The 22,375-nt window shown below is 37.5% G+C and overlaps 1 protein-coding gene across 1 annotated transcript in view; it reads right to left on the bottom strand.

Moving 5' to 3' along the window:
* LRP2 (LDL receptor related protein 2) overlaps positions 1-22,375 on the bottom strand; it is a gene marked incomplete at its 5' end in the record, with an annotated part of 201,882 nt that overhangs the window by 143,743 nt on the left and 35,764 nt on the right. Inside the window, 3 exons of the mRNA XM_081095525.1 lie at positions 11,217-11,333; positions 15,729-15,851; positions 17,674-17,796. Coding sequence (XP_080951651.1) covers positions 11,217-11,333; positions 15,729-15,851; positions 17,674-17,796 — 363 coding nt within the window. The remainder of the gene's footprint in view (positions 1-11,216; positions 11,334-15,728; positions 15,852-17,673; positions 17,797-22,375) is intronic.

Below are 22,375 nucleotides of genomic sequence, written 5' to 3'. Positions count from 1 at the left end.
TGCACAAAATTCTCTGCTGAAACTATATTAAACTTGTCTAGTGTAAACAAGTCATACTTTTAAAAAGGATAAAGTCTGAAGTAATCTTTTTCCATTTTGTGTACAGTCAAGGAATAAGCCCAAATATTCCAGAAGTTCAAAAACTAATCTATTAAGTGTCTTTAAGTATTTAAACTGCCAAAGTTACATGTAGTCAACCATGTATTAAAGTGGAAGGTATTTTAAAATAACTGATTAACATTTTAAATTTTTCTGAATTTTATTTCTTAATAGTCCAAGAATCAGCTAGTGCTTTGGGTTATTCCTGTCTTTTTATCATTGCCATGGTATGCACTGCAAGTGTGCCTTCAAAAGGTCACCCAACTTTGTTTATTAATTCTCCCTTCAAGAGATGCAAGAGGCCAGTTGAGTCAGGCAAGCAATTCCCTTCCTCCTGTGTGCTGGATAGCTTGTAGAGTTAGTATGTTATCTACCCTTTTAAGGGCAGCAGCAAGCAGGAGAGGAATCTCAGAAAATTCAGCTCTTTGCAATAGATAAGATATCTGTCAGGAGGGAAATTTATTTGGGCTTGGATTGTAACTAGCTCTTAAAGCGATTATTGTAGATATGAAGGATCTGGGATAAATATGCTAGGCAGATCTCTTGTTCTCCCCATCCTGCTTTTCAGGAATCACTGCCATAAAACTGAAAAGGGAAGAACTAAAACAGTATCCACTGACATGACTAAAAGTTTGCTGACATGGCTCATCCTCCCCCCAACAAACAACAGGCCAGCTTGATGTCATCAGGGAGAGTATGGTGATGGTCAGAGGTCAGTAGTTTGACACTCGGAATGAGGAACAAACAGCTTTCTTGTCTCCATCCTTACTGATAACGAATCTCCCTCAGTCAGCTTAGGACCTGCCTCAACCCCTGCCCACCTTCTGTTCTCTTCTGTGCATAGTTAACTGAAGGCATATAGGAAAGACTGCACAGAGCTACCTGACTCCATTCAACACTGAAAATATTTGGAAATCTCTTTTCCAAGGTACTTCCCTCTTTGGAGACCTGCACAGAGGAAACCAGTCCAAATTGTTCACACTGAGCAAAGTAAGAAATGAACTGACCCTTCCTTAAAGATTTTCATTGCTAAAGATGTTAATGAGTTTCAATCTACCCCAGGAAACAACAAGTCGCATAACTTTGGGGTTGGGGGATATCTAAAATCTTATTTTTTGGTTTATTTGCTTGTCTGAGTCTAGCCTTATAAAGTTTCTTCTATGGAGCAAAGCCATCATGTAAGCTTAAATGTCCTGCAGGATTTTAAGGACAAGTATAATAAGAGAGGAGTTGCTATACAAGAACACCAGGGAATTTCATCATATGTTTTGTCTTAATGGAAAAATTGACAAGTAAGTATTAACTAAGCCCCAGACCTCTTAAGTTTACCTGACACAAAAATGCGAGGACACCCTGGCACACCCTTGCTCACACCATCTTTGCCCTCTCCCTTCCTTACTTCCTCCAAATTCAAAATGACACATGTACAGGTATGTTCCCCCCAAATTGGAAGTTGCTCCTAAATATACATATGACATCTGCACTTTAAGATTTTTAAAATTTTTTTCTCTGCTAATGGTTTGGTTTGAAGCAAGAAAGTTCCATGCTATATAGTTCTGTTTATACAATCAAGGAGGAAGATGTGGTTTGAGGATCTCCCAGAACTCCCAGAATGGAAATCATTCACAGCAAAGTAAGATGCAAATATTAGGCACTACTCTTTATTATCTTGACAGGAAGGCTGTAAATACATTCTATTGTCAGAACTTGACAAAATGGCCAAAAAGAACATAGAAAAGAAGATAAACTGATTATAAAGAAAGAGAAGGCACCTTAAAGGTAGATTATGAAACTTACTCCAAGATTTAAAGGAAAACAAGAAGTTACTGATACAACCTCTGCCCAGACACCTAGGACTTTTCAAGGTTCTCGAATCATCATTTGTAAGTTACTAGGCAGGCTAATCTAAAGTAATGATTTGCCAGAAAAAGTTTACTAGTTTGGCCACCAGTACTTAGTTGCAAGTACTACCCACAAAGTTAAATAAGCACTAACAATAATAATAATCAATAGCATATACTGAACATTATGTGCCATAGAACTACTCAATATGTATGAACTCATCTCAGTCGATAACAACCCTATGAGGATGATACTATTATTACTCCCATTTTATAGATTTATATTTCATAGATTTCATACCTGTGCCTATCTGAGGCACAGAGAGGTTATGTAATTTGGAAAAGGTCAGACAAGTGATAACTTGGAGAACCAGAACTCAGTCTGGCTGCAATCTGGCTCCACAATGCATGTTCCTACAATAGATAGAACTACTGCTAATAAGCTTCAAAGTAATAGAAAGAAGCAAAACATTACAGATGAATGAAATTGAATGAAAGTAAATAGAAAATCTTCAAAAAATAATCTGAAAAGAAAGAGAAGTAACCCAAGGGGGAAAGTTTTTCTTTTTTCCATTCAGTTTCCCATTCCACCTTGGGAAGTCTGGAGAAGTGAGGCCAATTCTAGATTTCAACAAGTTATGGCATATTCTAACGACTTCAATCGGGTATAATTTAGGAATTCCAGGAAACCCTGGCCTAGGAAGTACCAAGACAAAAAAGAAAGTCAATTTAAAAAAAAAAAAAAAAAGACCACAAAACCTCAGGAGACTCACCCTCCTCTCCTATCCGCCCACCTCCATCCCAGCCCCAATTTCAAGCCCCTGATGTGACTATTATCACAGACTGGTACCTATGGAATGCAGCAACATATAAGAGAACAACAGAGAGGAATTTCCTGCTTCTTCCTCACAATAATTTGAAGTTGTTTTCAATAAAAAGCAGATACATAATAAGATTTATAAAAAGGAAACAGCCATTCAATGTCTTGGAAAAAGAAAGCAAATACACTCATCCGGAGGGATAGTAGATTGGACTGACATCAAGTTTAGTCTGAGCAGCTTTCAGGAAACTGAAGTCAAAAATGGAAACATTGGGTTATCTAGTTTTCCTTGCTCTGCTCTCCTTGAACTACTGGGTGTTAAGTCCCAAATCTCATTCTGGTCTCTATCCACACTAACCTAATCTTACACCTAAAGTAGAAATGTGCCTGACAGGTGAAGTAGAAAGTCCCACAGCTTTTTTAAAAAATATATTTCATTCAATGAATAACTACTGCATACCTATAGGAATACTAGGTGCTAGAGATAAAAGGATGAATAAAAGTCCCTACTCTCCTGGAACTTATATTTTACTTGGAACTTACATTTATGGAAAAATAGCAGGGTAGAATGATAAAGAGTGACAGTGAGGAGTAGCTTTCTGATAAGGTGATATTTGAACAAGAACCATAAGATTTAGCAAAATGAAGGTCAATGGTGACATTGACAAGAATGTTTTCAGGAGACCAGTGGAGATGAAGGGCTGTTTTCAGTGAATTCAAGAAGGAAAGGAGGAGAGGAAATGGAGACTGATTGAAGACAACCCTATGTAACCTTATTGGAGAAGGGAGCGGAGAAATTGGGCAATAGCTGAGAGAGATCTTAGGTGGGAGACATTTATAATGTGCTTGAATGATGGAGACTCAGTCGAACTTCTCTTTCTTCAAGGTGTCAGGGCTCTGAATCCTATCTCAACTGTAAGAATGTTAAAAAGGTACATCTGTGATGTGATATGTAAGATGGGGTCAGTCTCTGCTTCTGCTTTCTCACTTCGAGTAGAGAAGGGATATAGTAAGAGCAGGACTCGCTGGGCAGCTTGCTTACATGTGGAACTGAGTTTGAAGAACAAATATGTTTTTCACAAGCCGTCACAGTCCACAGAGTGACTTTAACCATCCTCTCTATTCCCCTCCCAACTGTCCCCCTGGGTAGAGTTTCAGCAGTTAGATATGTAAAGGAAAATGTTTAAATTCTAAAGAACAGAAAGTCAATAGAAATAAAACTTCAGGGACAAAGCAGCCCCAGTTGCAGGCAGACCAAATACTGCTGATTAGCAGCAAGAAAGCCTTCATTGTAGCAGGGATTTTACCCTTTCTTTGGCATTCCTAAGTAACAAAAGAGAAGTGCTACAAACCAATGATAATTAGCAATAGTTTTACACCAAAATCATTCTAGCATGGTACTTGATAAAAGCAAAATATTCTATTAACTTAAAGGGGGAAATTGTACTATTTTTGAGCAACCTGAAGTCACTGAAATATATTAATTGAATGACCCATAATTGCTGCATTGTTCTGATGTTTATCTTAGACTCTGCTTGAATGGTTTTCCTTGATGCTAATCCCATTAGAAGTAAATGGACTGCAGTTTGAATCTCTCTGTTCCTTAAAAAAATATTTTTTTAATTGAGAATTTGTTTAATAGCAGGTACCATTTTACAGATGGCCAGACTGAAAAGTAAAATAACTTAGAGGAAAATGAGCTTTAGCCTGTTTCACAGATTATATATATTCAGAAATAGTTCTCAAACAAATAACCAAAAATATAGCAGACAAAAAGACCAAACACAACAAGAAACATTTATACTACAACCACATTCATTTAAAGGATAATCTTTTTATTGGGAGCTTAATATCCTCGTCTTCCTCACCATCTCACCCATTCTCTTACCTCCCCTCTCCCTGCCTCCCCAGGCGGACTCTACACACCATTCTTTGTTCTGTAAAAGGAATGCCTGGAATGGACACAAGGTGCTCTGTCTTGGAACTCTATGATTTGATCTTATAAGCTTGAAAGGGTGGGGACTATAACCTAGGGGTTTGACCTGACAGGCATGACTATCAACTACAGAAGCAAGCTTCCTGATCCTTTCAAATAATTGGGGGAAAGAATTAGTCCTTCTTTGGAGCTTTTCTAATATCCATCACTATATTTAAGTGGTTTCTAGGTGCTTACTAGTAATGTATTAAGACCCATTCCTATAGAAAACCTATTTCTGAGAAATAAAAAAATATAAATTATATTCATAAGCCGATTCTAAATTTGTCCTCAAGTATTGATTCCTATACATCATGACTGCAGAAACAACAGAAAAAAAGTGTTATATCTCACAAAATGATTTCTAGCCAAGCCTCATTTAATCCTTGACCATGTAGGAACATTCTAATTTCAAACTACTAATAAATAGCTGCTATATAATTGAAGTGGCACCTAAAATAGTTAAATAGGCCCTGGCCAGGTAGTTCAGTTGGTTAGAGCATCGTCCCGATATATCAAGGATGCAGGTTCAATCCCTGATCAGGGCACATACAAGAAATAACAATGAATGCATAAATAAGTGGAGCAACAAATTGATGTCTCTCTCTCTCTCTCTCTCTCTCTCTCTCTCTCTCTCTCTCTCCTCTTTCTTTCTTTCCCTTTCTCCTTCTCTTTTCTCTCTCTCTCTCTCTCTCTCTCTCTCTCTCTCTCTCTCTCTCTTAAAATCAATCAACAGCCCTAACTGGTTTGGCTCACTGGATAGAGCATCGGCTTGCAAACTCAAGGCTCCGGGGTTTGATTTCAGTCAAGGGCACATGCCAGGGGTGCAGGCTCAATCCCCAGTAGGGGCCGTGCAGGAGGCAGCCGATCAACAATTCTCTCTCATCATTAATGTTTCTATCTCTCTCTCCCTCTCCCTTCCTCTCTGAAATCAGTAAAAATATATTTTTGAAAATTAATCAATAAATTAAAAATAACAAGTACCTCCATGACTAATGGATCTCAACGAAGATCAGCAATGGCTGCTAACGTCACTACTATTGGAAATGTATGCCTTATATATAAAGTATGTTGCACACACACACATGAAAAGAAATCCTTGCTCATCTGTGCAAGCCTCTACACTAGCGCTATTCTGACCTAGAGCAAGGAAAGGCAGGACATTTTGTGTTAGAGAATATTTGGCGTTGTCTGGAGACATTTTGGTTTGGGGGTTAATGCTGGCTTCTAGTGTAGAAGCCAGAGATACTGTTAGACTTTCAATAATGCACTAGACAGCTCCCCACAATAAAGAAATCTGGCCCCACATGTCATTAGTGCCAAGGTCAAGAACCCTTGCTCCAGATCTAGTTACCAACTTCCAAAAAATACAGAGGACAGAAGAGCATGTTAAATGACATCAAGGGATACAATGAACAAAACCCAGACTGTGGGAAACTCCAGGACAAATGACTTGGTTTCATTAACAAATAAATTGCAAGGAGTAAAAAACAAAAATGGGAGGGAAGCTTACAAATTTTAACACAGCAACTAACTCTAACAGATAGGTTTTATTGGGATTCAGATTTAAACAATTGCACTATAATAACAAAATCATTGAGAAATTTAAAGCATTAACTGGTTATCAATTATTTTAAGGAACAGCTGTTAACTTTTAGGTGAGATCATGATATTGTGGCTGCGTTTTACTCCTTTTATTTTGGAGATAAATACTGCTTCAAAATAAAGGGGAAAATTGCCCTAGCTGGTTTGGCTCAGTGGATACAGCATCGGCCTGCAGACTGAAGGGTCCCGGGTTCAATTCCGGTCAAGGGCATGTACCTCGGTTGCAGGCTCAATCCCCAGTAGGGGGCGTGCAGGAGACAGCCAATCAATGGTTCTCTATCATCATTGATGTCTCTCTCTCTCTCTCTCTCTCTCTCTCTCTCTCTCTCTTTCTCTCTCTCTCTCTCCCTCTCCTTTCCTCTCTAAAATCAATAAAAATATTTTTAAAAAAATAAAATAAAGGGGAAAAGAAGAAAGAGCTACAGGTAAGACAAAATTAGCCATGAGTTGATAATTAACATAATAACGATGAGTACAAAGAGGTTCATTATATAATTCATCATGCTTTTGATAATGTTAAAAATCTTTCATAAGCTTTAAACAATCACTTTTAAAATAATAAAAGAGTTAAGTAACCTTCAGACAAAAATAGTTTGTAAACTTTCATTACTAAAGAAAAATATTCTGAGAGCCCCGGCATGGGATTTAGACTAACATTACAGTCCCGCCTCCTCTACCTTTGCTTCTTGACAATCTTCACAATCTCTAAACTGGAGATGGCCATCACATATGGCTTGTAGTTCTGATGTAAAAATTGCATAAGACAGTAATGGGTGTTTGGTGAGCAGCAATTCCCTTTCCCACTTCACACAAGAGCTCCAAGAGGGAAAACAAAATGAGTCAATCCTGACCCCTATACTGGCACTTTCTAAAGACGTCTATCCAATCTAGGCCATTCGTTTCCTTCCTGTTCGAATCTGGCTGTGGCCAGGAGATCAAAGCACTAACCAGGAAGTATGAAGATGCTTTTCTTAATTTCCTCTGATTGGTTAAATTTTTTTCACACTCCTCCATCACTAACACATAATAAATAAACAAAGTAGAGAGGAATAGAAAATAGTACCTCATTGTAAAACCCCTTACATGTGTGAGGTTCATTTTAGGGCCACGAACCCTGAAGGGTTCATAACTTGTATAATTCCAGAAACAATGAGCTATAAATCGGGTTCTCTTTCCTTAACAAATCCTCCTTTCACCAGTTACTTGTGCTTTAAAAAAAAAATACAAAAACTTGATTAAAAACTCCTATGCAGATATTTTATAAAACTCACTTCCTTTCCTTCATTCCTTTCTCTAACAGCTGCCTGCACACTGTACCCTGCCAGTTTTTTGCCGAAAGTTCCATTGGCAAGGTCGTCAGGCAGTTGTACTGGTGACTTTAGACTTGGATGCAGATTATTCACATGGAATAAATCCAAACAATCTGTTTCGACGGCCTTTTCTTTTCCCTGAAGTAGCATTTCCTTCATTCCCATTGCACTTGCAATAAAGCACTCATTTTTATCCACTTGTAAATAAGGAATAAAGACACGGACTGTTGGCTGGTGGCACAGGCCTCTGGTTCTCTCTTAAACTTGCACAAGGTAAAACCTTCTCCTTCTGTGAAAAAGGTCCTTCATGGAGAAAAATCACCAGACTTGGAACCAGAAGACGGGTTGAGCACTAGCGCTGCCACACATCATACTACCTTGAACAGGACACGCTACACTTGGCAGTTTTGGTTTCTTTATTCATAATAAAGCATAATAATACCTGTTGTGTTGTCTTCATTGAGAAACCTAATAATAACTGGAATTTATGTAATGTTATGAAGTTTACAAAATATAATATAGTCATGTGCCATATAATGACGTTTTGGTCAATGACAGACCACATACAAGACAGGTCTCATGAGATTATGATGGAGCTGAAAAATGTCTATTGCCTAGTGACATTGTAGCCATCCTAAAGTTACAGTGCAATGCATTACTCATGTGTTTGTGGTAATGCTGGTGTAAACAAACCTACTGCACTGCCAGTAGCAGAAAGGTACAGTATATGCAATTATGGACAGTACATAATTCTTGATAATGATGATAAATTACTATGTTAATGGCTTATGTAGTTTCTGCACTATACTAGTACTCTGCTATCATTATCTCAGAGTGTACTCTTGGTACTTTAAAAAGTTTTTTGCGTAAGTAAAACAGTATGTTATGTTACGCAAACAGCTGCCTCACACACCTTGTGTCTCTTGATTGCGTTATTTTCTTTTGTGCTTGAATTAATCTTGTGTTGTTTGTACAGCAACGTGCTGTACAGGATTGTAGCCTAAGCAATAGGCTATATCATGCAGTCTAAATGCGTAGTAGGCTATACCCTATGGCAGCAGTTCTCAACCTGTGGGTCACGACCCCTTTGGGGGTCAAACGAACCTTTCACAGGGGTCGCCTAAGACCATCAGAAAACACATATATAATTACATATTGTTTTTGTGATTAATCACTATGCTTTAATTATGTTCAATTTGTAACAATGAAAATACATCCTGCATATCAGATATTTACATTATGATTCGTAACAGTAGCAATATTACAGTTATGAAGTAGCAACGAAAATAATTTTATGGTTGGGGGTCACCACAACATGAGGAACTGTATTGAAGGGTCGCGGCATTAGGAAGGTTGAGAACCACTGCGGGTTTGTATCAGTACATTCTATTATGTTTACACAATGAAATCACCTAACAACACATTTCTCAGGACATATCCCCATCATTAAATGGCACATAACTTTATATGATTTACCGTTATTATTAACCAAAATATTTTCTTCACTTGCCTCAATAAAGGACCTATTGTTGGCTTAACAAAAAGTCCTTGACTCGCGGACTTGCTCTTTCATGACATCCAGAAACACCCTATCATCTCTAAAATTACCATTGCAAGGTCTAAATTCCCTACAAAATTTCTAACGTGAAGGGAGACCCAAACTAGGGGCAACATAATCTCTTTCAAAAGAGAACACTTAATTAGAAAATATACCCGAAGAGAACTGTGCCAGGAACTCAGCTAAGAAATGGAGATACAAAGACAAATAGCATAGACTCTTCTCAAAGAAAAATAACATACAAGGAACAAAACACTGGAGGAAGGTATTGTTTTATAAAACGCAGTGTGATATGATGTGTTCTGCAGCATGAATCTGGGCCTGTTTGGGTCCAGGCCTCTCCTTTTCATATATATAAGTATTTCTTCTATCAAAATTCTCAAACAATAGAGAAGTCCCATGAAAATAGGCTAAAATTTATATCTTTAGATGGAGCCATGATAACTAAGAAGTTTATGGTCAAGGTTTCTAATGTACATAAAATTTGTCTACTGATGATCTGAATATTGACTTTATAATAACTCTTTGGAGTTTGAAACATAAATTTAAGAGCAAAAGAAAGGAAGTACCATAGTATGAGAAAAAAAAAATGGAAGCACATAGTAAACTTCTAAATTCCAATATACCAAGAAGAGAAATGTATAAAAAGTGTCAAGAGAAAATGTATAAAAAGAAAAAAATGCCGAAACCGGTTTGGCTCAGTGGATAGAGCGTCGGCCTGCGGACTGAAAGGTCCCAGGTTCGATTCCGGTCGAGGGCATGTACCTGGGTTGCGGGCACATCCCCAGTGGGAGATGTGCAGGAGGCAGCTGATGGATGTTTCTCTCTCATCGATGTTTCTAACTCTCTATCTCTCTCCCTTCCTCTCTGTAAAAAATCAATAAAATATATTTTTAAAAAAAAGAAAAAAAAGTTCTGGATAAATTCATAAATGATAGACTTCTAAGAGCTTTTCAGACTGAGTTTGATGAAACATAGGACTGACACAGTAGAAAAATTCCTATATTCCTGTATTCTAACAATCCTATATAATAAAAGGCTAATATGCAAATAGAAGAAACGGTGGAACGACCAGTCTCTATGACACGCACTGATCACCAGGGGGCAGACGCTCAATGCAGGAGCTGCCCCCTGGTGGTCAGTGCACTCCCACAGGGGAACTGCCACTCAGCCAGAAGCCCTAAACCAAGTTCACGGCTGGCAAGCGCAGCAGTGGTGGCGGGAGTCTTACCCACCTCCGCAGCAGTGCTAAGGATGTCCTACTGCAGGGAGCGGGCCTAAGACGGCAGTCGTACATCCCCTGAGGGCTCCCGGACTGTGAGAGGGTGCAGGTCGGACTGAGGGACCCCCTGAGTGCACAAATTTCATGCACCCGGCCTCTAGTTCTATATAAACCTCAAGAGAGGCAGATTACTCTTTACTTGTTTGTAAGTAGTGCCTTATGCACCATGATTGCACTCTCTTATTTTGGTTATTATAATATTTAAACATTATACACAGAATTCTGCGATTTATATGCCTGATCTTGTTGTGATCAGTTACAAACTGATATAGTATGCTATCATTCTAGGGAAAGCCAAATATAACACTTGTCCAAAAGCAATCTGGAAGAAAAAAAGTCCATAAGAGCACAAAACTAATGATTAATGAGACATTTGACTTACAAATTTACCATAGTAATGTAATAAAAGTTATAATTAACCAAACTGGCCTTCGTACTCAATGTACTCAATGACTTTTCAGGATTATATGTTAATGTTGAAAGTTTCTTAATTTAAAAAATACAGAAAATTTATGTACTAAGGCAGGACACACTCAGAAGGTTTTCATAAAACTAGACTTCTATCAGAACATCACCTCTAATCCACAAAAGAATCTGCCAAGAGATTTCAATAACAAGAGGCATATTGTAGGCATTTCTGTCCATCAACAAATCTAACAAGTTGCTTAAAATGCCAAAGGGACAAATGTGAAACTAAATACAGTGCAAAGACTGAAAGGGACTCACGGCAGTCTTTTTCGTCAGTTCCATCTGAGCAGTCTCTGACGTGGTCACACATGTATTCTTTTGGAATACATTCACCACTGGAGCATGTCATCTGATGGCTTGAGCATGTACTCCCAGCTGTGACGGGAAAAAAATGTTACTTTATAATTACGGCCAAACGCAGACCAATCCACTGACATTTTCTAAAACAAAGGCAAATAGAGCATACATTGAACATAAAATTCACAGGGTCACAAGGTAATTCATGCACACAGCTAACCCAAGGAAGGGAACTTACAATACAAAAGCGAAGGTATTATTATCAGGATACTATCAAAATGTCCATAGAATCATATCAGCACTCAAGCATGTTAATGTAGATAGTTACTTTATCAACATGTATTGATAATACAATATACTAGTAGGTTGATGAGCTGCATGATAAAGAAGATGAATAAAATAAGTATTTTGGCCCAGCCAGTATGGCTCAGTGGTTGAATGTTGACCCATGAACCAGGAGGTCATGGTTCAATTCCTGGTCAGGGCACATGCCCAGGTTTCTGGCTTGATCCCCAGCAGGGGACATACAGGAGGCAGCCAATCTATGATTCTCTCTCATCACTGATGTTTCTATCTCTCTCTCCCTCTCCCTTCTTCTCTCTGAAGTCGATAAAAATATTTTTTTTAAAAAAAAATTTTACAGTTATAGGTATTAATCAAAGATTGGTAAGGTTCCCCTCATTGAAATTCTGTTTAAACCAGAAGAAAATATTTCTGAAGGGTAGGAATATGGTGATTTTATTGAGTTTTCTCTATTACATAAGTTTTCTGTATTGCACATGTGTCAGGAGTTTTTTTCGTTTTTGTTTTTATTGTTGAAAGTATTACATATGTCCCCTTTTTCCCTCATTGACCTCTCCCACCCGTCCCATCCTCTCCCCAAGCCTTCACCACCTATTGTCTGTGTCCATGGGTTATGCATATATGCATACAAGTTCATTGGTTGATCTCTTCCCACCTGCCCACCCTCCCCTGCCTTCCTTCTGGGGTTGGATAGTCTGTTCAATGCTTCTATGTATCTGTAGCTATTTTTGTTTGTTAGTTTATGTTGTTCATTAGATTCCACATAGAACATGTGTCAGTTTTATAGAAAAGGAAAATAATTTAAGCTAGTTTACATTTTATCCTATGTTGATTAGGGTAGGTAAAAGCAGGACATCATTTTATTAAACTTGCCTTCAGATAAATCTGTATTTTAATACCTCAAGTATCATGTGAAAGCTATTCTGCAAGTCTCAGGAAATATCATAAGGTTTTTTAATTTCCACATAAAAAGAAAAGCACTCAGGGAATAATGTGATCTCCTAATAATAATAATAATAATAATATAATCAAATGGAAGAAAAAATGTCCCCTAGAATTTTTAATTTCCTAGTCTGTATTATTAAAAAGACACTTAAGTTCATCAAAATTTGGTTTTCAATAAAATCATATATCTGTTAAGGCATATGCCATCAATACTTACCCCCAAAAAAGCTTTCTAAAAAATAAATCAACAATGACAGCTTTAGAGTGAGTACTTAAAAATTCAAACATATAAAGATTACCATGTGATAAGTATTATGTAAAAAAATTTAACAAAAATTACTATCCTTAATCAATCATCTCTTGCTCCTTCTTTCTGTTTAATAAAATAGTTTCATTACAAATATGTCATACAAGTCTCAAATAGCAAACAACATTTTTCCAGTCAGCCTATTTCTGACACTTTGGCAGTATGAGTTCATATTTCCTCCCAGTACCTTATATCTGTAGGTTAAATTTTACTTCTATTAATAAAAGTATAATAGATCAAATTTTCTAGAAGTCATTTAAATGTCTGAATTCTGCCCACAATTTCAAGTGAATAAGATTGAAACGCTTAATATTTTCTGAGTGGTAGTATTTATTAAATTTCCATGTAATTTATTTAAGTATATATTGCCAATTTCCACATAAAATTAAAGAGCTTTCTTTTTCCCCTGAAACAGCAAGTGCTGGGTAGTCTTTTCTTTTTCTCCTAAGAATAGTTTATCGATTATTTTAGAGGGAGAGGAAGGGAGAAGAGAGAAACATCAATGTCAGAGCAGAGCATCAGTCAGTGCCTCCTGCACGCCCCCTACTGGGAATGGAGCCCACAACCCAGGCATGTGCCTTGGCCGGGAATTAAACCAGTGACCTTTGGGTGCGCCTGATGATGCCCAACCAAGTGAGCCACACAAGCCAGGGCAGGGATGGGTAATCAAACAAAATATGAAAAAATGAAATCTAGTGCAGCCCGGCTGGTGCAACTCAGTGGTTGAGCATCAACCTATGAAGCAGGAAGTCATGGTTTGATTCCCCTTCAGGGCACATGCCTGGGTTATAGGCTTGATTCCCAGGAGGCAGCCAATCAATGATTCTCTCTCTTCGTCAATGTTTCTAGCTCTCTCCTCTTCTCCCTTCCTTTCTCTGAAAACAATAAATATATATTAAAAATAGATATTCTTCAAAAAACTAAAAATGTAACTCCCATTTGACCCAGTGATCCCACTTCTAGGAATATATCCCCAAGAAACTAGAAACACCAATTATAAAGGATATATGCACCCCTATGTTCATAGCACAATTCACCATAGCTAAGATTTGGAAACAGCCTAAGTGCCCATCAGTAGATGAGTGGATTGAAAAACTGTGGTACATCTACACAATGGAATACTATGCTGCAGTAAAAAAGAAGGAGTTGCTACCATTTGCAACAGCATGGATGGAACTGGAGACCATTATGCTAAGTGAAATAAGCCCGTCAGAGAAAGATAAATACCACATGATCTCACTCATTTGTGGAATATAATGAACAACATAAACTGATGAACAAAAACAGATCCAGAGACAGAGAAGCATCGATCAGAGCCAGCCGTGGGCAAACTACAGCTCGCGGGCCGAATCCGGCCCGTTTGAAATGAATAAAACTAAAAAAAAAAAAAAAAAAAAAAAAAAGACCGTACCCTTTTATGTAATGATGTTTACTTTGAATTTATATTAGTTCACACAAACACTCCATCCATGCTTTTGTTCCGGCCCTCCGGTCCAGTTTAAGAACCCATTGTGGCCCTCGAGTCAAAAAGTCTGCCCACCCCTGGATCAGACCGTCAAACCTCAGAAGGAAGGTAGGGGAGGGTGGGGATAAGGGGGAAAGATCAACCAATGGACTTGTATGCATGCATATAAGCCTAACCAATGGACACAGACACCAGGGGCGTGAGGGCATGAGTAGGGGGATAGGGGGGTAACATGGGGATAAGGACACATATGTAATAACTTAATAAAAAAATTAAAAAATAAATAAATAAAGGGAAGAAAAAGAAAAAGAAATAAAAATAGATATTCTTTCTAAAAAAACATAGTGCCAATATTATTTTAATTATCTTGGCTTTCCTTTTAGTTAAACTGAAGCCCAAATCATCTATATTTGGTGCTTAAGATTTCAAAGGGTTTACAAGGAAGCAATTAAAAGTTCATTCAAATGTAGAGAAATGATGAATTAAAATTATGTAGTTTCATCAACCAATCTAGCGCTGGGATTCACCTAGTCGTCATTACACAAACATCTACTGAGGGCCTATTATGTCAAAAAGTGCACCAACAATGGGAACATCAAGATGATTAAGGCACAATCCCTACCCTCAAGGAGCCCATAGCTTTCTGGGGGGAAACAGTGATGAAAGTGGATTATAGGTACACAAAGAATTACAAATGAATCACTCTGGGATGGGATATGAATAGGGACAGCTTCCTTGAGGAGGAACACCTTACCTGGGTCTTTAGGAGAAGCAGCAGTTTGCTAAGCCAAAAGAAAGGAAGGAGCATATGGAAATGAGCATTCAGGCAACAGGCACAGAAGCAAATGGTCAGGACTCTGTGTGGTGTGCCCAAGTGAACTACACAAGCACTGCCCTGAACCCTTTCAATGTCCAAAAATGCAGCCGTTACTAATAACTGCTATTATTGTCTTTGTCATGGTAGCTCATCCCGCAGTGGCTTTGGCAGCAGTCACTGGAACAGCCACCAATAATGCCTCCAACAGACCTACCTACTTGCTCCACTCAACTGAAATTAAGAGAGTTCAATACTGGGGCAGAGGAGGTGGAAGGTTTGAAAGCAGAGTGTGCTGCTGGATCAAAAGGACCATCCAAATGCCAACCACACAAATGAATACCACACCCATCGATACCAATAAATGCTTCGTTTCTTTCTTGAGTGTAACATAATCCAAATTAAAATCTAGGAACCTATCTAGCCATTTCCAAATTGCCAGGGTATATTTATAATTCTCCAGCACATTCACACTTTCATTGTCAAACAATCTGAGCGAGAATACTGGCATAGGCTGCATTGTTGTGTAAGGCTCAACTCAGCATTTACAAAGGATCGTCCCATTATGTTTTGTATTTGTATCAGGTTCGGTTTTAGATGTCCAAAGGACCAAAACAAGATTCCTCCATAAACACTTACGGCAATGCTGATGTTCATCTGAGCCATCCTCACAGTCCTGCTCATTGTCACACACCCAGGAGTTAGGGATGCATAACTCTTTACTCTGACACTGGAAATAGCCTGGCTGGCAAGTAGCGGGAGCTAAAACAAACCAGAAAAAGACTCATTATGTCAAACAACCACCCTATTATACCAACAAGCAATGCTTATTTCAAAAGCCTATATATCAACTCCTGCTCAATATATTTGATGGCAAATAGTAAACAACCCTATACCAGAGTGTGTGAACTCCAGTCAGAGTTCACTATCAATCTCAGCAATAGCATCACAGCAAACTGATGATCCAAAGCAATACGCAAATACACAGAATAGAACAGCCAAACACACATACAAACAACAAAGGTATGACAAAAAAAATATTAAACAAAATTTTAATTTAAGTAAAAGCTAGCCATGAATTATTATTAAATTATCTGAAATGTTTTATAATAACTATAATAATAGTAAAGCATCATGATGAATTGGAAAACTCTTGAAATTTGGATAAAAAGACACAGAGTCACATAACTATTATTTTTACAATTTACTTGCTTTAGGATCTTTGGCAGGTTCTCTGAGCCACAATGTATGCAGCTAAAATGGAAACTATACTTATCTTATCTCATGGGTTGTTACTGAAAACCAAGTTAAATAATGTATGTGAAAGCACCATATAATGTTTGTTGCTATCACTTTTGTCATTGGTATTGCTATCATCACTGTTATCATCACTAAAATATAATAACCTCTGAAGAGTTGTTGGTATAACTGTTCATGTATTCCTTTATCTCGGAATACACTCTTATTGCTCTTTGTATTTAACATAAAATGAACTCAGTAAGCCCAGAAGAGGCAAAACAAATAGCACATGATCATGTCTCTACAGATCATGTCTCTACTCTTGCTCAAAGTATGGTTCACAGACGAGCAGCATCAGCATAACCTGGGGGTTTGTAAGAAATACAGAATCTCTGCTCCCACATCAATCATATGGAATCCAGATCTGTACTTTAATCCATTTGTGCATGAAAGTTTGAGACGCACTTCCCACTCTCCCTCCCATTTTCAAACGCACTGTCATCCAAACATTACCCCAAAGTCTGACTCTTCTGTTGTGCCAGAGTATGGTCAACATTTCAAAACAAAATTACTTTTTCACCCGCTTTCCTGGTTTTTGGATGATAGCCCTTGTCTGTGCACCTATCAGAAGGAATGAAATTGCAGGAATGTGATTGATCGCCTGTGGCAATCTGGGAAAGCAATGGATATAAGGGTTGGATTGGTGCACCAACTGGGGAACCTTTAATAAATGACTGACTTCTCTCAGCCTCAGTTTTCTAATATGAAACTTACCTCAGAATATTGCTGAGAACTAAAAGAAATATATGTGTACTAGTAAGTGATTTCATCACCTGTTAATTTGGGGGTTTACGATATTATCATGTTTTTAAATAAATTTTCTAAAACATAAAATCGCACTAGCCATTTCTGTGATCTCTTTATGATAATTCACACACGTTATACTACATCCTTTATAGTAAAACAGACTCCTGGAGTTACAAATCACCGTAGTTCAGGTAGCATTGTTTTTTTGTTTGTTCTTGTTGGTGCACAAAATTTCCAGGGTGAATAATCTGAAATAGTCACATACTGGCTTCAGAAAACCACTTCCAAATTGGTTTCCATATCAAGGTCACATGATAAAAAGGAAAATAGAAACTGATGTCAATTGAGCCCCTTCTTCAAAGGGGAGTGAAACAATTATTAATACCATCAGTTTTCTATTCAACCGCACAGATCTCAGCAGACTTGCACCAAGTCCTGTATCTATCACTAAAGACACAACCTTTTTGTTACAGCTGAAATCACCATGAAGGATTTGGGTTTCTCAAAACAGAGCTTAGACTACCCACGCCCCACTTACGGCAACCAATTTCATCAGAGTCATCCAAACAGTCTTTGGTCCCGTCACACCTCCAGGAAGCAGGAATGCAATGCCCATCTTCACAGCGAAAATGCTCGCTGCCGAAATCCTCAATGTTACATTCTGCAATCCCACAAACAACAGAAAACCAATTTAAAAAAAAAAAAAAACTATGCCACACAGATATTTCAAAGAAGAAATACCGATTTTTTTAATAATGATGAAAAATCATTCACTAATTAGTAATCAAAGGAATATGTTATCTTATAAAATTAGAAAAACATTTTTATAATGATTATATCCTCGATCTTAGGGTCTGCAGGAAGGTCATTTTTATACATGGCTGATGACTAGAGTATATCTGGAAAGCAATTCAACAACATGTATCTTGCTTTTTTAAAGTGCTTATCCTGTAACTTAGTATTTTTACTTCTAGGTATTTTTTCTAAGGAACTAGAGATTTGTATCACTTTATTACTTATAATGAAGAAAATTGAAAACCTCCTAAATGTCCAATGATAGGAAAATATCTATATACTGATATTTTAGGAACTCATTAAAATGATTATGAAGGATTGTTAAATGTTTAGGAGAAATATTTGTAATGTAATGTAGCAAAGACAAAGATGCAAAATTTTGCCTATTACAGAGTCATATATGGAGGTGGGCAAGAAGCATAAAAAAGATCAGTGTGGACAGTGGTTATCTTTGATTGATAACATCAAACATTATGAGTAACTTTTCATTGCTTCACTGTGCTTTTTTCAGTTCTCCACCCTATATTTTTATTAAAGTGCCTTCTTATTATTATATCATCTAGAGCAATTTATGGTCCCCTCATTCTTAGATACAGATCAAGAGCTTTTTGTTTTTTTAGGAATTTGTAAGATGCCAGGTCTATAATCTCACCTTTACAAAAAAAAGTTTAAAAAAAAACATACAAAAATAGTTCTTCCGCCAACCAGAGTGCACAAACTTGGCACCAAATGCTGCCACATTTCCAAGTGGCCGTGATTATCCCGTATTGATACCAGAGAGAGTGTAACTTAAACAAGTTCATTTCATTTAACCAATATATCCTGTGCTTTTTCTGGGTCTCCCCAGGGGACTAATTTGGCAGTTGGAAATCCTCTGAGCTTCCCCACATATCTGACCAGTAATCTCCTCATGCATGATGTGCCAAGTAGAAAATTTTTTAGAGTGCAGCCAACACAAGCCCAACTTGGAGAAGACTCAAAATTATTCTTTCACAAACCCAAGGTGAGAGAGAAGTAATTTGGGATTTGGAAGAATAATTGTATTTTCCCCCATGTACTTAAGCAATCATGCTAAATTACCCATTTCAATTTTGGGCTCATTAACCCCAAATCAGGTAAATATACAGATCAATTGCCTACTCCTAAAATAAATAAACAATGTGCTATCCTGACTTGTGCAAATGCAGGCATATCAACAGCATGACATAAACATAGTTAAGTGATCTATTCCTAGGGGATATAGGCTACTTTGTTCATGGAATGTTCAAATCTGATTGTCTGTTAGTGACATCCTGATTTATAATGTATGCTGCAAATGGTCAGAAACTTCCCTTGGCTAAATGGTGGTACCGAGTGGTACAGGAATACGTACACCCAAATACCTTCTATAGACTAATGCACGATGGTGGTTGGTGGTGCAGGTCTGGGGTTGGTGGTGCAGGTCTCTTATCAACTACCTTTAAAGCACAACAACCTCCCTTGCAAAAATGCCCCTAAGGAATGTACAAATTCACTCTGGAATCCCAGAACTTCTCACTGGATTTTATTCTACAAAGCAATATTTCCATGGGAGATTAGGGGCTTTGGAGGTTTAGCTATTAACACAACATATATTAAATCACTTTTATCAATTAGGTCTATTGTTAGTAATCCAACATATTACATTTGAAAGTTCAGTACATTTGTCTCCCTTAGTATCTAATAACTTCAGGTTGAAGAATTATAACAATCTAAAGGTCAGTCCTCTTACAAAGAGCTTAATATTGGTATGGGAAAAGGAAAAGCATAAACTTAGAAACTAAGTATTCAGAAGAAAATTCAGAGCAATATATTGCCTGTCTTGAAAATACATATATTTAGAAATATTTCTTCTTTTTCCTCAAACAAATTCAAGTTTATTTTTAGAAACGTTAAGTATGCTAGTGTAATCAGATGGCTTTTGCTATGTGAAAAATCATCCCAAGGATTTAATGGCTTAAAACAGCAAACACTGATTTAGCTCCTGATCCCACTATTTAACAGTAGAACAGTATTTCTTAAGCAACTCAAGTCAGATTTTGAGGTCTGGTTTTTGTTGTTGTTGTTGTTGTTGGTTTGTTTTTTTGATAAACTACAAAATTAAACACACACACACACACACACACACACAAAACAGATACCCAAAACATATTTTTAAAGCACCTCAAAGCCAGTTATTCAAAATCAATCACATAAAATGTAACCCAACAGGGGAAGTTTTGCAATTAACTAACTCTATAATTAGTGCCTTTTACATTTGATCTCCCAAACAGTTATCTAAAGCAATATATCAAACCCAATTTACTCAATTTATCAAAATATCCAAATGAAAAATCATTTGTCAAATTCACTTTTTTAATATTAACTTCCGTGCCTGTTATAACTCCCAAATGATTAATATTCTATCATTGCTGGGTAACCTCTTGGCAATCAACCAATATGCTCCACTCGTGTCAGAAGCCTGTCATTCATTCTATTATAAAGATAACATGTACTATTTAAAAAACAAACTGCTGGAGAAACAAACAACAGTATGATGATTACCAGAGGGGAAAAAGGTTGGGGAGGTAGAAGAGGGTAAAGGTGGGGGGAGGGTAAATGGTGATGGAAGCAGACGTGTCTTTGGTGAACATACAATACAATATACAGATGATGTATTATAGAATTTTATACCTGAAACCTACACAATTTTATTAACCAATGTCCCCCCAATAAATTCAATAAAATTTTTTTAAAAACTGTTGGTGGCCTGGCCAACATGGCTCAGTGTTTAAGCATTGACCTATGAGCCAGGAGGCCACAGTGAGATTCCCAGTCAGGGCACATGCCTAGTTTGCAGGCTCAATTCTAAGTAGGGGGCTGTGCAAGAGGCAGTCAGTCAATGATCCTCTCTCATCATTGATGTTTCTCCCTCTCTCTCTTTCTCTCCTCTCTCTCTCTCTCTCTCTCTCTCTCTCTCTCTCTCTCTCCCCACCTCTCTGAAATCAATAAAAATATATATTTTTAAAAAAACTGCTGGTGAATAGATCTAGATCTGGCCTGATAAACAGTTGCAGGTGCCCCTATTTTCTGAGTATTTTATTTTAAATAAGTAGCCTTTATTTACAACCTCTCTAGAAGTTATTAGACACTATCTACGCTTTAAAGTTCAATAACTTGAAGTGCAAACAACAATGGAAGTGGGGGTGAATTTCATACACTGGAACCGAACAAAGTTTATGGGAGAAAAAAATCTAAGTAGAGCAAACCTTAAAACTTTCTTCAACAAATGGTCTCTAAACATCCATATTCAACCAAACCAGTTTTAACCAAAAGGTAATTTTGCAAACAATAGCCTTAAATATTTTTCCTATAATAAAATATAAGGAAGAAAACATCATAATGCATGCTGGGAGGGGAAAAAAAACTTTTATTAGGAACCTGGCAGCTATTTTTTTTAAATATATTTTATTGATTTTTTTACAGAGAGGAAGGGAGAGAGATAGTCAGAAACATAGATGAGAGAGAAACATCGATCAGCTGCCTCCTGCACATCTCCTACAGGGGATATGCCCGCAACCCAGGTACATGCCCTTGACCGGAATCGAACCTGGGACCCTTCAGTCTGCAGGCCGATGCTCTATCCACTGAGCCAAACCGGTTTCGGCGAGAACCTGGCAGCTATTGATGAGGAACCTTTAGAACCAAATGGACACCCTATCTCCCCAGTACTAGCCTTTCCCAAGAATAAAAATAGATGGTGCAAAGATGGCCAAAAAAATGCACATGTGGTACTTAAATGCATGCACTGATCTAAGCACTTCGCCAACATTATCATTTCATCTTCATAACAACCATATTAGATACCATTATTATGAACATAAAGAAATTGAGGCATAGAGCAGTTCAGTAACTTGCCCAAGATCAAACAGAAAATATGTACAAAGCAAGGATTTGGACCTGACAGTTCTGTTCCAGTATCAGTGCTATATTGACCACTGTTCTATGTTTCCTTTCACACACACACACACACACACACACACACACACAAAATCTACCAAACTCAAGAATAAGTATAAAAATTTGACAATTTTCCAAAGTTGCTATCAACATTAATTGAATTCATTAATTGGGCTGGTATGGAATCCACAGCATATGCTCATATAATTCAATTGGAGACTAGTAGCCTACCTGGCAGCAAACATTGCACGTAAAAATTCTTGAACTTAGAAAAATTTGCAACAATCAAAAGCAATTCAGGGAAATTTAAAAAAGCGGGGAGGGGGGGTTTCTATCTCTTCAAAAAGAATTATATTAGATATAAGGATAAACTTATTTTCCCAACCTCATAGAGCCCCCAAGCTGCAGAAAAAACAAAAGTAATTCATTCTTGAGAGAAACCAAGATGGAGACATAGGTAAACACCTGAAATTGCTGCCTCACACAAC

This window comes from Myotis nattereri (genome assembly GCF_964212035.1).
Source record: "Myotis nattereri genome assembly, chromosome: 7".
Classification (NCBI taxonomy): Eukaryota; Metazoa; Chordata; class Mammalia; order Chiroptera; family Vespertilionidae; genus Myotis; species Myotis nattereri.
The sequence above is the reverse complement of the archived record's forward strand: the minus strand, read 5'-3'. Positions and strand labels throughout refer to the sequence as shown.